This window comes from Sapajus apella, unplaced genomic scaffold (assembly GCF_009761245.1).
Source record: "Sapajus apella isolate SASKATOON/1434 unplaced genomic scaffold, GSC_monkey_1.0 scaffold4, whole genome shotgun sequence".
In the NCBI taxonomy this organism is placed as follows: Eukaryota; Metazoa; Chordata; class Mammalia; order Primates; family Cebidae; genus Sapajus; species Sapajus apella.
Genome location: NW_022436944.1, coordinates 47,242,520 through 47,257,333, shown reverse-complemented (window position 1 = coordinate 47,257,333; position 14,814 = coordinate 47,242,520). Strand labels below are relative to the sequence as shown.

Sequence of the window (14,814 nt, the reverse complement as noted above, 5' to 3'; positions counted from 1 at the left end):
GTGCTCTCTAGTCAGCTTGCACATTTGAATCACATGAGAAACTTCAAAACCTCCTGATGCCCAGGTGTCACCCCAGACCTATATCTGTTTTAGGTGTTGGGGTAATGCCATTGAACAAAAACAGGCAAGTTCCTGTTTGTGTTGAGGTGACATGATAATGAAGGGAGACTAAAAGTACATAAATACCTGTCAGATACAAGTGGTATTACAGACTATGAAGAAAAATAATACAGTGTAAGGTCAATGTTTAAGTCAAAGATATTTGATTTGAACCTTGGAAAACCCTTACATTTGACAGAGTTGTAATCTTAATTATTGGCCTAGAAAAACACTCATTCTCATCATCCTCCCCTATTTTGTTACGTTCTTTATCCTGTGCTGCATTGTTATCCTCATGTACTCTATGCTTCTATTTCTGTAGCTTCCAGCCATTAACTTCGATAGTGCCCAAAATAGCATGACGAAGTCTGAGCTCACCATCAGGGCGGGTGGACACAGAGCTCGAGGTCCTTGGCATGAGTCCACAGAAGCTGTTGAGCTTGAAAATTTTAGGTAAGAAATCCAGCATCCCCTTCATCTTCAGCTACTTATTCTACTTAGCTCGCAGTTTTATTTAAGTTTATCCTAGGAGCTGAAATTTAAAATCTGCTTCAATATTTACCATAGAAATTCTTAATTTAATATTGTTAGTGCTTAAACCATTCCCAGAAATAATATGTAAATAGCAGGCTTAATGGGTACAGATGGAACTGACCTGGGAGATTTAGAACACTGTGCTGACATGCATTTGGCATTTACTCAATGAGGAAGTGGTTCCAGATTATTGACCTGGTAAGGCTGATCCCAGTCTTTGTCTGTCTAGATCTTGCCAGTAATGAGACGGCATAAAAGGAGCCGTTGCTGTGACAAGATGTGGTGGTTAAAGTATGTGTTTGTCAAAACAACTGAGGTTTTCAGTTGAAGGGGTTGCAGCACACCTCTGACACTGAGAGTACAGGTAATGTTCATCTCTGCTGCCACGTAGACCTCTGCAAAGCTGCACATTCTTGTGGGTCACTCCCCTCTCGGGAGCTGGTTCTCTCAGTTTTACAATGTGCTTGGGTCATTTGGCACTAAGTGCCATGTAAATAATGAGTGGCGTGAAATATCAATGAGAACATTCTAGAAGGATCATTTGTTTATTTGGCCTAGATTTGATTTTTGTTTCCCTGTCATCTTAAGACAATGAATTTAATAGTACAGGAAAGTTACATGACATTTCCTGGGTTCATATTTTAAAAATATTTTTTTAGTGAGGAACACTTAAATACTTAAAAAATTGTCCTATAGTGAGTACCAGTGCCCATGGATTAAAGGAACTGTTACAGCCCTCGGGTGACTAGGATGGGGACATGCTGTCTAATGGCATCTGAAAGACTAGGAAGGCAGAATATTACACATGGCAACATAAGGTTATACACCTTTCCTTTGAGGTTGTATGTTCATGGAATTCCAGTTTATTTGTCCTAGATCTTAACGTTAGTTTTATTTAACTATGTGTAAAAATATATCATGTATTCAGTAGCAATGTGACCCCTTTGTTCATTATCTCTTATCCTTTTCCAATTTTAAAAGGGAATGTTAGGGAGGCATTTTTAACCTCTTTGGTGGGCTGTAATATCAGCAAAAAGAAACTGAAGCTGCAATATCTCAGAATTTTGTTAAATGCACACACAAAAACCATGTAAACAATCAACAGTGATAGTCAACATGGCTGAAGGAGTATAAACTGTGTTTAATCAACTCCCCTTATCTAGAAGGAATTATATATGATGACCACTGGTGTTGGTACCTAGACCAGCCAGTGGGGTGGAGGGTAAGTGGAAAAGTGAAGAGAGGGAATTCTTCTCTTCCTGTTACACAGCTGTCTAAATAATGTGCCCCAATCATTATTTTTTTCCATTTACCCCTTTCTTCCCTCTAAGCAACTTTAGCTGTTAAGTGTTTTTAGGGAATAATTTAATGAGTATGGTAAAAGGAAATACATATGCTTGACAATAGTTTATTTTTAACTTTATAATTTAATTTTTAGTTCCTATTTTAACAGCTGACAGCTGTTTTTAGCAACATGTCAAACGTAAGCCTCCTTCAATATTTGTCTGAATCCTCATTAGTATAGTGGTTAGTAATAATAAAAAAAATTATCTGAATATAGATGATCTTTGTCTGCACTGGCAACTTTGAGACAGCCTGATCTTTATTACAAAATCCTTTTCTGTTTGTTTTGTCTCAGTATAAACTACAAGAATGAGAGAAATTTCAGCAAACATCCCCAGCATAAGCTATTTCAAGAGATCTTTACCGCCTTGGTGAAAAATAGACTCATATGCAGGTAAGGTTGTTCCCTGGGAAACAGACTTTTACTCAAGAGTGGCATATACCGTCTATCATGTCTCTAGAACATGATTTGAAACATCTTACAGGATTGAACATGTCATTAAAGGAAAGAAGGAGGCAAATGAGTAGGCATTACAGATGATCTTAAAAGCACTGATTAGATACTGAATTTAGCTGAATTTCATGACAGGTAAGGAAAAATGGGAAACACTCAAGTTACCATGTTTTGTTTATTTTCTCTGAGTTTGGATACTTGAAGAGTTTATTGTGTGGGACCTTATGAAAGAGACATTGGCCAACGCTGTGGACAACATTCTCATGGTGCATTTTTGCAGTGATTTGTGACTGACTAAATGGACTACGCTAGCCTTGACCTTGAGGAAAGAAAGGATGAGTGTGTAACATCCAGCCACATCCTCATAAAGATGTTTCTTCTCAAGACCAAATCGAACGTTCCTTCCTTTGCCTTCTTAACACAGGTGCAGTGTTGGGACTGTAGAGGAAGGACTAATTAAGTCCTTCAGATTCTCTCTCACAAACATGAGGGTTTTTCAGTGAGCCATTGACTGGTGCTGGATTACAGTCAGGACTGAATTTTCTGTCTGTTCTGAGCTGCTTCATGGAAGAGCTGGGTATGCTGCTGCCAGATGCGAAGGAGGCTCCCAACATTCTGTCATGATAGGGCCCCATCTTTTGCTCTTTTGGGAGGCCCACACTCTTTTCCCACATGCATCAGCTGAAAAAATGCCTATAAAGAACCTTAAATCTTTCCCACTTTGTGACGTGATTGAGATATGTGAACTCCATCCCAGTGAAAATGGGAAAACATTATTCTTTTGTGAAAAATAAAAATAGGAGTATTAATAATTAAATGCCTTGATCAAAATAAAACTCTGACTTGGCTGAGTGTAATAGCCGATTTTAAGTTGAACAGCATTCTGATGGGTCTTCCATGACAACTCAGCTACTCAGTACCTGCTTAAGTGATGGCCTCATGTCTCCGTCATTTGGATGGGGTCATTTAGTATTATGTATTTAAGCATTGGGCTTAAATGACTGTCCAATACATAAGTTTCGTTTAAAACAATACAGAATTGAGACTGTATTTGTCATGCCTTTGTACTTAATTTAAGCAGAGGATTATTAGACTGGCTCAGATGATACAAGAAGCCTAAAATCTTTACCAAGGTTATGTAATTGGATCACTGTTCTGTTTTTGATTACATACTCAAAGATTGTTCAAAGATTAATGAACACTGCAAAGAACCTGAAATTATATATCTATTTCCACTATTTTCTGCTTAGTGTGAACGGAGTAGAACAATGGTAATAGCAGTATCATTATGTATGAAATGGTTTAGGAAATAAAGTTCTTTATTATTATTTTTTAAGCCAGCTCACATGGACTCTTCAAGGGATGCCCAGTAGACTATTTGTTGGGTCAATATTTGGGGGAAGACACTAGATGCAGAAATAGTTAGGGAAAATAACTGAGCACTGGTTGACATCAACCAGTTGAAAAAGATCGTAACAATTCTAAAGATCTAGAGATCTTTTTTTGGCCTTTAAAAATTCTTAGTGATTAAAGGAGCATCTTAGGTTGGATGAAGTTACTGGCTTGTAACATGAGCAGTCCCTGGAAGTTTTCAAACCAGGAAGAGATTATTGTGGATCTCTTTGCTTTCATAGTACGAGATGGAATTTAGGAATGTTGAACGTCAAGGGCATCCTTTTATGTCATCCTGTGGCTGCTGACAGATTGTTATGTTCAGTTCTATTCTAAAAGCATTGGGTAAAAGATGGCTTAAATATAAAGATCTTCCATTGTGCCTTACCCCATATAACCTTGCTGAAATAGCCAGGATCACCCCTCTTTTTTTTCTTCCCCTTTAACTTTAGACATATAGAAGAATTACACCTCAGGACATTTTCCGATATGGCTTGTTATCCCCTTTCTTTGAAAAAATCAGATTTAGTATTGGGTTGAAGGCTTAGACTCAATTTGATAAACAAACTGGTAAGCATCTACTATGTGTAAGGAAGGGAGGAAGTAAGTGGTGAAGAAGAATGAGAGGGTGAAAATAAAAGAAATTGTGTGGTCCTTTTCTCCCTGATGACTCAAATTCTACCCTGATCAGCAAGACAGTTACCCAATAAGGGAAAATGTACTAAATATACACAATTTGTATTAACACAATTAAAGGCTGAATGAGATTGTAGGGTCGGAGGCAGGTGGGAATTTGGGTCCTTGGTCCAATTATGGTTGTAGATAAGACAGGTACATTCAATGTGTTACGCTACTCAATTTTGCCCTGAAAATATGACTTATTGGGAATTTAATCTCATTTGTGAAGTGTGACCCCTTTCAACTCATTTCTCAATTTCTACCCAATTGGTGGTAATGTTCCTCCTCTATGTTACACTCCCCACTTGCAGCCTTTCCCTAAATCACGCCTGTGCACACCGCCTTTCTGTGTTCTTTTCCTAAGATTGATTTGTGATTACTATCCCATTCTCAGAATGAAATCGCCAGATGGCATCTGAAACTGGAAAAGACTTGTTAATCCAGAGTCAGATAAGGTAACACTGCAAATACCTCACAGTAAATCCCAAAGGACAAGGGAACGTATCATCCCTGAACTTAGGTTATTCCTAGTTATACAATGGTAACTAATCTTAAAAAAAATTATAATAGTATTTATTTATAATATTCTACTGTATAATATTTTACATATTTATGTGGTATTTTGTTACATACATAGAATGTGTAATGATCGAGTCAGGGTATTTGAGGTGTCCATCACTTTGAGGATTTCTCATTTCTATGTTTTGGGAACTCTCTTCTAGCTACTTTGAAATCGACAGTACATCATTGTTAAATATAGTCACTTGACTCTGCCGTCAAATGATGGTACTCATACCTTTCATCTAACAATACATTTGTACCCATTAACCTACCTCTCTTTAATCCAGCCTTGTATTCACCCACCCTTCAAGGACTATAGTATCTATTACTCTACTCTCTATCTTTAGACTGACTTTTTTAGCTTCCATATATGAGTGAGACCATACAATATTTGTCTTTCTATGTCTGGGTTGTTTCACATAACATGATGTCCTCCAGTTTCATCCATGTTGCCACAAATAATGTGATTTTTTTTTTCTTTTTTATGGCCAAATAATGTTTCATTTTGTATGTATACTACATTTTAAAAATTCACTTGTTTATTGGTGGACACTAAGGTTGATTCCATATCTTTGCTATTGTGAACAGTGCCACAATAAACATGTGAGTACAAGTATCCCTTTGCTATACTGATTTCTTTTTCTTTGGATAGATACCCAGTAGCAGAATTGCTGGATCATATGGTTCTATTTCTATTTTTTTGAGAAATCATCATAATGTTTTCCACAGTGGTTGTACTAATTTGTATTCCCACCAACAGTGTATGAGTTCCCTGTTCTCCACATCCTCATCAGCATCTGTTAGTTTTTTTGTCTTTTAATCATAGCTGTTCTAACTGGGGAAAGATGATATCTCATTGTAGTTTTGATTTGTATTTGTCTGATAATTAGTGATGTTGAGCTTTTTTTTCATGTACTTGTTGGCTATTTGTATGTCTTGTTTTGAGAATTGTCAATGCATGCCCTTTGCCCACTTATTTTATTTTAGTTCTGGTATACATGTGCAGAACGTACAGGTTTATTACATAAGTATACATGTGCCATGGGGGTTTGCTGCACCTATCAATTCATCATCTAGGTTTTAAGTCCCACATGTATTAGGTATTTGTCCTAATGCTCTCCCTCCGCTTGCCACCCACCCCGCGACAGGCCCCATTGTGTGATGTTCCCCTCCCTGTGTCCATGTGTTCACATTGATCAACTCCCACGTATGAGTGAGAACATATAGTGTTTGCTTTTCTGTTCCTGTGTTCGTTTGCTGAGAATGATGGTTTCCAGCTTCATCCACGTCCCTGCAAAGGACATGAACTTATTCTTTTTTATGGCTTCATAGTATTCCATGGTGAATATGTGCCATACCTTCTTTATCCAGTCTATCATTGATAACCATTTGGGTTGGTTCCAAGTCTTTGCTATTGTAAATAGTGCTGCAATAAACACATGTATGTATGTGTCTTTATGGTAGAATGATTTATAATCCTTTAGGTATATACCCATTAATGGGGTTGCTGGGTCAAATGGTATTTCTGGTTCTAGATCCTTGAGGAATTGCCACACTGTCTTACACAGTGGTTGACCTAATTTACATTCCCACCAACAGTGTAATGGTGTTCTTATTTCTCTACAGCCTCTCCAGCATCTGTTGTTTTCTGACGTTTTAATAATTGCCATTAGGCCGGGCGCGGTGGCTCACGCCTGTAATCCCAGCACTTTGGGAGGCCGAGGCGGGTGGATCACGAGGTCAAGAGATCGAGACCAACCTGGTCAACATGGTGAAACCCCGTCTCTACTAAAAATACAAAAAACCAGCTGGGCATGGTGGCGCTTGCCTGTAATCCCAGCGATTCAGGAGGCTGGGGCAGGAGAATTGCCTGAACCCGGGAGGCGGAGGTTGCGGTGAGCCGAGATCGCGCCATTGTACTCCAGCCTGGGTAACAGGAGCGAAACTCCGTCTCAAAAAAAAAAAATAATAATAATAATAATAATAATTGCCATTCTGAACTGGCGTGAGATGGCATCTCATTGTGGGGTGTTTTTTTTTTTTTTTTTCGAGATGGAGTCTCACTTTGTCACCCAGGCTGGAGTGCAGTGGCACTATCTCAGCTCACTACAACCTTCACCTCCTGGGTTCAAGCAATTCTTCTGCCTCAGCCTCCCAAGTAGCTGAGACTACAGGCATGCACCACCATGCCTGGCTAATTTTTGTATTTTTAGTAGTGATGGGGTTTCACCTTATTGGGCAAGCTGGTCTCGAACTCCTGACCCCGTGATTTGCCTGCCTCAGCCTCCCAGAGTGCTGGGATTACAGGCATGAGCCACTGTGCCCAGCCCTCATTGTGGTTTTGATTTGAATTTCTCTAATGACCAGTGATGATGAGCTCCTTTTTATATGTTTGTTGGCTGCATAAATGTCTTTTTTTGGAGAAGTGTCTGTTCATATACTTCACCCACTTTTTGATAGGGTTGTTTTTTTCTTGTAAATTTGTTTAAGTTTCTTGTAGATTCTGGATATTAGACCTTTGTCAGATGGGTAGATTGCAAATATTTTCTCCCATTATAGGCATAGGCAAAGACTTCCTGACTAAAACACCAAAAGCAATTGCAACAAAAGCCAAAATTGACAAACGGGATCTAATTAAATTAAAGAGCTTCTGCACAGCAAAAGAAACTATCATCAGAGTGAACAAGCAACTTTGCCTACATTTTAATGGGATTATTTGTTTATTTTTTGCTATTGAATTGTTTGAGTTCCTTGTATATTTTAGACATTAATCACTTGTTGATGAATAGTTTTCAAATATTTTCTCCAGTTTAACAGGTTATCTCTTCACTCTCTTGATTGTTTCCTTTGCTGTGCAGAAGTTTTTAGTTTAATATAGTTCCATTTGTCTATTTTTGTTTTAATGTCTGTGCTTTTGAGGTCTTAGCTGTAAAATCTTTGCCTAGACCAACGTCCTAAAGTGCCTTCCTATGTTTCATACGAGTGTTTTCTTTATGTTTTCATCTAATAGTTTCATAGTTTTGGGTCTTAATGTTTAAGTCTTTAATCCATCTTGTTTTGATTTTTATATATGGTGAGAGAGAGATAGGGGTCCAGTTTCATTATTCTGCATACTGGTATACAATTTCTTCAGCACCATCTATTGAAGAGGGCATCCTTTTCACGGTGAATGTTCTTGGTGCCTTTGTCAAACATCAGTTGGCTGTAAATATGCGGATTTGTTTTGGAGTTCTCTATTCTGTTCTATTGGTCTATATGTTTGGTTTTGTACCAATACCATGCTGTTTTGGTTACTATGGGCTTGTAATATATTTTGAAATCAGGTAGTGTGATGGCTCCTGCTTTGTTCTTTTGCTCAGGTTTGCTTTGGCTCTTCTGGTTCTTTTTTTGTTTCATATGAATGTTAGGATTTTCTATTTCTGTGAAAAAACACATTGGTTTTTTGATAGGGACTGCATTGAATCCGTATATTGCTTTGGGTAGCATGGTCATTTTAATGACATTAATTCTGATCCATGAGCATGAAATATCTTTCCTTTGTTTGTATCCTCCTTAGTTTCTTTCATCAGTGTTTTGCAGTTTTCCTTGTAGAGATCTTTTTATCTCTTTGGTCACATTTTTCTAGGCAGTTTATTTTTTTTGGTAGCTATTGAAAATGGGATTGTCTTCTTGATTTTTTTTTTAGCTATTTCACTGTTGCTGTTTAAAAATGCTACCGATTTTTTTGTATGTTGATTTTGTTTCCTGCAACTTTACTGAATTTGTCACACCTGAGTCTTTGGTTTTTCTAAATATAAGATCCTGTCATCTGCAAAGTGGTACATCTTTTTTTTTTTTTCCCCAGTTTGGATGCCTTTTATCTTTTTTTGTCTTGACTTATTGTTCTGGCTAGGACTTCCAGCACTATGTTGAATTTGAGTGGTGAAAGTAGACATCCTTATCATGTTCCAGTTCTTCGAGGAAAAACCTTCAGTATGATGTTAGCTGAAGTTGATAATGTGATGTATGGCCTCTATTATGTTGGGGTATGCTCCTTCTATGCCTAGTTTGTTGACAGTTTTTAATTGGATATTGAATTTTATCAAATGCTTTTCTGCATCTATTGAGATGATTATAAGTTGTTTATCTTTCATTCCGTTGATGTGATGTATCACATTTATTGACTTGTGCGTGCTAAGCCACCTTGTTTCCCTGGTATAAATCCCACTTGATTGTAGTGTATTATCTTTCTGATATGCTGTTGAATTTGGTTTGCTAGTACTTTGTGGAGGATTTTTACATCTATGTTCATTAGGGATACTGTTCTGTAGTTTTCATTTTTTTTGCTCTGTCCTTGTCTCATTTTGTTGTTAGGGTAATGCTGGCCTCATACAGTGAGTTAGAGATAATTCCCTTCTCTTCAATTTTTTGGAACAGTTTTAGGATGATCGATATCAGTGCTTCTTTATATGTTTGGTAGAATTCAGCAGTGAATCCACCAGTTCTCAGCTTTTCACTTTTGGGAAACCTTTTATTACTTATTTAATCTTGGTACTCAGTACTGGTCTTTTTTTTTTTTTTTTTTTTTTAATTTCTTCTTGCTTCTACCTTGGAAAGTTGTGGTTTCCAGGAATTTATCCACTTCCTCTAGGTTTTTCAGTTTGTTAGCATGTAATTGTTCATGATGATCTCTGATGATCTTTTATATTTTTGTGTTGTCAGTTATATTGTCTCCTTTTTCGTTTCTGATTTTGATTTGGGTCTTTCTCTCTTTGTTAGTCTAACTAGTGGTTCAACAATCTTGTTTATCGTTTTGAAGAACCAACTTTTTGTTTCATTGATGCTTTAAGTATTGTTTTTTAGTCTCTAATTTGTTTAATTCTGCTCTGATCTTTTTTATTTCTTTCCTTCTGCTAATTTGGGGTTTGGTTTGTTCTTGCTTTGCTAGTTTCTTGAGGTGCATTGTTAGATTGTTTAAAAATCTACTTTTTTGATGTAAGCATTTTATTGCTATAAACTTTCTTCTTCTTCTTCTTCTTCTTTTTTTAAGACAGAGTCTCACTCTTTTGCCAGGCTGGAGCGCAGTGGCATGATCTCAGCTCACTGCAACCTCCAACTCCTGGGTTCAAGTGGTTCTCATGCCTTGGCCTGAGTAGCTGGGATAACAGGCGCGCACCACTATGCCCAGCTAATTTTTGTATTTTTAGTAGAGATGGGGTTTCACCATGTTGGCCAGGCTGGTCTTGAACTCCTGACCTCTGGTAATCTGCCTGCCTCAGCCTCCTAAAGTGCTGGGATTACAGGTGTGAGCCACCGCCCCCAGCCTAAACTTCCTTCTTAGTACAGCATTTGCTGTGTCCTATAGGTTTGGGTATGTTGTGTTTCCACTTTCATTCGTTTCAATAAATTTTTCGATTTACATTTTAATTTCTTTATTGACCCAGTGGTCATTCAGGAGCAAATGTTTAATTTCCATGTATTTGTGTAGTTTCCAAAGTTCCTCTTGTTATTGATTTTTAGTTTTATTTCATTCTGCTCTGAGAAGATACTTAATATGATTTCACTTTTAAAAAATGTGTTGAGACTTATTTTGTAGCCTAACATGGTCTATTCTGGAGACTGGTCTATATACTGAGGAGAAGAACTGTATTCTGCAGTTGCTAAGTTCTTGGATAAAATGTTCTGTTAACATCTGTTATGTTCGTTTGGCCTAATGTCCAGTTTAAATCCAATGTTTGTTTGTTGATTTTCTGTCTAGAACCTCTGTTTACTGTTGAGAGTGGGCGTGTTAAAGTCTCTCACTATTATTATATGAGTCTATCTCTCTCTTTTTATCTAGTAATATTTGCTTTATGAATTTGGGTGCTACAGTGTTAGTTGCACAAATATTTAGCATTATTATTTCCTCTTGCTAGATTTATCCCTTTATCATTAACATTTTTCATTGATCTAGTCTGTTTTTGAGGCTTTTGAATATATTTTGTATTTATTCAATGAATTCTTTAGTTTAAGAATTTCTCTTTGGTTCTTTTTGGTAAATTTCTAATTTGTATCCTCAATTGTTTTTCTGATTTATTTATATATTTTTTGGACTTTTCTTGTATCTCACTGAACTTATTTTGAAACAATAACTTGAATTCTTTTTGCATGATTTTGTGAATTTATTTTTGATTAGGATCTATTGTTGAATAATCATTGCTCTCCTTTGGAGGTATCGTATTTCCTTGTTTTTTCATGTTTCCTGTGTCCTTACATTGATATCTGCGCATCTAATTTTTAAAATTGGCTTTCATATGGGAGGACTTTCTCCTGAGCATGAATCTATAATGTTGGTTGGGTAGGGTACTTTGGCTTTGATTTTGGGTGAGTACAGTTGCACAGTATCTGTATGATTTCTTTCTCTATAAACAGTGTCTGTGGTATCTGAGATTTCCTCAGTGGCTTAGTGTGTAGTTATTCCTGGAGGCTGTGGTGTAGTTTTGCTGGAGACTGGGACACCAGGTATGCTAGTCTTTAGTCTTCAGGTGAGGAAGCAGTGGGATAGCATGCCTATCCTGGGGACCTGGATGGCATACTCTTGCACCAGTGTTAGCAGGTCCAGGTGGGTTTCTTCTTGGGACTCCAGGTGGCTTACTTGGATGCAGTAGTGGCAACCATGGGCTGGACAGGTAGAAGGGTTCTCACGCCCTTGGGCAGCTGGTGTGGGATGAGTGATGATAGTGGCAGTTGTAGGATTACCCTCTGGGTCCCAAGTGGTGCATGCTGGTGTTGGTGGTGGCTGCAATGGGCTGGGCAGACTGGTTTCCAGGCCTGTAGGCAGCACATGCTCACAGGTGCTAGCTATGGCTATAGTGGCTTGGTGGGTGGGCTCTACTTCAGGCCCTTGGGAGGAGAGTTTAGGTGCCAATGGTGGTACACTGGGTTGGGAAATCCCCTGGTCCCTGGACTATATGCTTTTGTATGGAGGGGAGGGTGAAGCTGGGCTAGGCAGGCTGGTCCTCAGGGACCCACAGTTATGTTTACAGGTGTTGGCCATGGTAGGCAGGAACAGGGAAACCTCTAGGCCACTGGCAGAATGCCACTGGGTGGTGGTGGTGGGAGGTGATGTGTTTTTAGTGATGGCAGCCTAGGCCAGCAGATGGTAAGCATGTGTCCCACTTCTGCCTCAGTCCCAGGTATGGTAGCCCATGATTGCTTGTCCCTAAGCCCCAGGGCAAACAGCCAGCTCTTCTCTTGCACCTCTGTCCCAGCACTGCTGGCCTCCAGGATAGTGTACCTTCTCTTGGGGTTGGGACTCTAGAATGGCGCCTTGGTCAGCCCTGGTGGCAGCCTGTGTCTTGATCATGCCTCCTATCTGGGTGTGGTAGCCCACGGTTGCTTGTGCCTAAGCCCTGCAGGCAACAGCTCATGCTTCTCTTGCACCTCAGCTCCAGTGCTGCTAGGCTGCGAGTCTATTGAAGACAATGTTCTTTTTTTTTTTTTAAGACGGAGTTTGGCTCTTGTTGACTAGGCTGGAGTGCAATGGTGCGATCTCATCTCACTGCAACCTCCACCTCCGAGGTTTGAGTGATTCTCCTGCCTCAGCCTTGTGAGTAGCTAGGATTACAGGTGCCCGCCACCATACCCACCTAATTTTTATATTTTTAGGAAAGACAGGTTTTTACCATGTTGGCCAGATTGGTCTCAATCTCCTGACCTCAAGTAATCCACCTGCCTCGGCCTCCCAAAGTGCTGGGGTTACAGGCTTGAGCCACTGTGCACGGCTCTGGGTCAAGGGGCTCTCCCATGGCTAGGATTACAGGAGTCCATGGTGATAATGTGAACCACTGAGGGTCTCTCACTCACCCTTTCCCTGTATTGTAGTCTCTCTTGAATCCCAGCTCATCTTGGCTGAGCAGGCTGCCTCACTTCCTTCTCCTTCTTTACTTTAGGTATTGCCTACCACTTGTCTATTGAATTGCAGTATTCTCTTTTGGGTGACCTGTTTGAGGCATAATTATCTACTCACTATTTTGTTTCTTCTTAGTGGAGAAAGCAAGTACAAAATGCCCCTAGTCAGGTCTCTTGAACTGTTACTCCCGGTAACTAATCTCAATGTGTGGCAGGATATGGAAACAAATTTTGGTCTTCCAATCTTTTTTTTTTTTCTTTTTTTTAATTACAATCTTTTTTCTTTTCTGTCATGACATCATTTGTCTGTAGTAGTGTTTGATTCCATTTCCATCTCATCTGCTTGAACAGGAAAGCACAAAGAGTGCTTGGTATCCAAGACCAGGTTGTTATGAACTGTGACGGGAAGTAAAAGTTATAAAAACATTATCATATTCTCTAATTAATTGACCTCTTATAAAATTGACCTCCATTCAGATATGTCTTGTGTAAAGCTGCTTCTTTGGGATTCCTCTTTGTCAGTCCATTCCTTGCTGGTGTGAAGATTCCATATTATGAGGCATTATATTATTGATTTGTGAAACAGACTTGCAAATCTGGCTAAAGATGTAGAATTTTATGAAATTATTGAAAGTGATGAAGCTGAGCTGGTAGAATATGACGCATCAGGCTCAGGCAGAAACAGGCCACCTGACAATTAAAGAAGAGAGTGTTAGCAAGGAAGATGATGAGGGTATGTTTTGAGAAACAAAGAATAGGGGAGGACTTTGGGAAAAAATATATTCATAAAAATGAACCTCGTTTTCTTGCAAAATCAAAAATTAAAGAACAAATGTTGGATCATGTTATATGATTATTTTTTCAGAAAAAGTATGCCAGAAATGTCAGCAGAATTCATTCTTACTTTATTCTATTTACCAGGACAATGTCGCAGTATAACTTAAATGTTATTAAATGTAAAATATAATACATCTTGGTTTCATAATTTATGTTTTAAGATGATGTTTCAATCTTTCCTTCTGCTCTTTAATACAACATTTGGTGTTATTCTGAAGTGGGTTTACTTAACTGGCCTCGTTCTGGTACTATTGTTCTAGAATGACCAGGATATACCTCTTCCCTTGCCTGTAACTAGAGGTAAGCTTGTCCCAGTGGCTCATTGTAGTTGGAATGAGTTGGAAGAAACCATTTAGTATGACCTTATTTCTCAAAAAATTAATTTACTTTTCTAAAAAGAATGAATTAGTATCCTTATTGTTTTATACACCAGTTTCCTGACATATCTGCTACCAATTTGAAGAATTTTGGAAATGAGTCTGTAAGGAGTCTAGATGAGAAGTATGCTTGCACTATGTGTAAGAGAAAACTTCTTGAATTAGGAGAAAACATCACAATGTTATTAGAAATTATCGTAAAAAGTATTCTGAGAACATCACAGATACTTATAACCAAGAGGAGTAATATGGTTATTTGTTTAGCTATCAAAGAATTTGTTATCCATGTCCACTCCAGGCCTAGATCATGAAACAAGTTACTCTTTTCCTTTCAGTCTTTACCTGGTCCTCAGTACTGACTATCCAGACCCCGTCACAGAGGGAGGTGAGATGAGAGGACCAGAAGTTAGGATGCAGGGGGAATCTCTTCAGTGTTATGAATAAATTCTTGAAATAGATGAAGCTAATGAAAAGATGCCTTTTCTATGAATTTATCTCTTCAGCCAGTATAGAGGCCAGTAGAGGCCTTTGAATTTTCTTTATTGCCTAAGAAAAAAGAAGTCTGGTCAGCTTGGTAAAGTCCGCCAGATAGTTGAGAACTTCCCCAGAGACAAAGCTTCAAGGCCAGGCGTGGTGGCTCATGCCTGTAATCCCAGCACTTTGGGAGGC

At 38.6% G+C, this 14,814-nt stretch overlaps 1 protein-coding gene across 8 annotated transcripts in view; it reads left to right on the top strand.

The window, feature by feature from the left end:
- NEK10 (NIMA related kinase 10) overlaps positions 1-14,814 on the top strand; it is a 249,261-nt gene that overhangs the window by 22,507 nt on the left and 211,940 nt on the right. For 6 of the 8 annotated variants that reach the window (XM_032268066.1, XM_032268089.1, XM_032268083.1 and 3 more), the window contains 2 exons: positions 422-552; positions 2,273-2,371. In XM_032268066.1, the coding sequence (XP_032123957.1) occupies positions 422-552; positions 2,273-2,371 (230 nt within the window). The other 2 variants (XM_032268116.1, XM_032268125.1) reach the window with 2 other exon arrangements.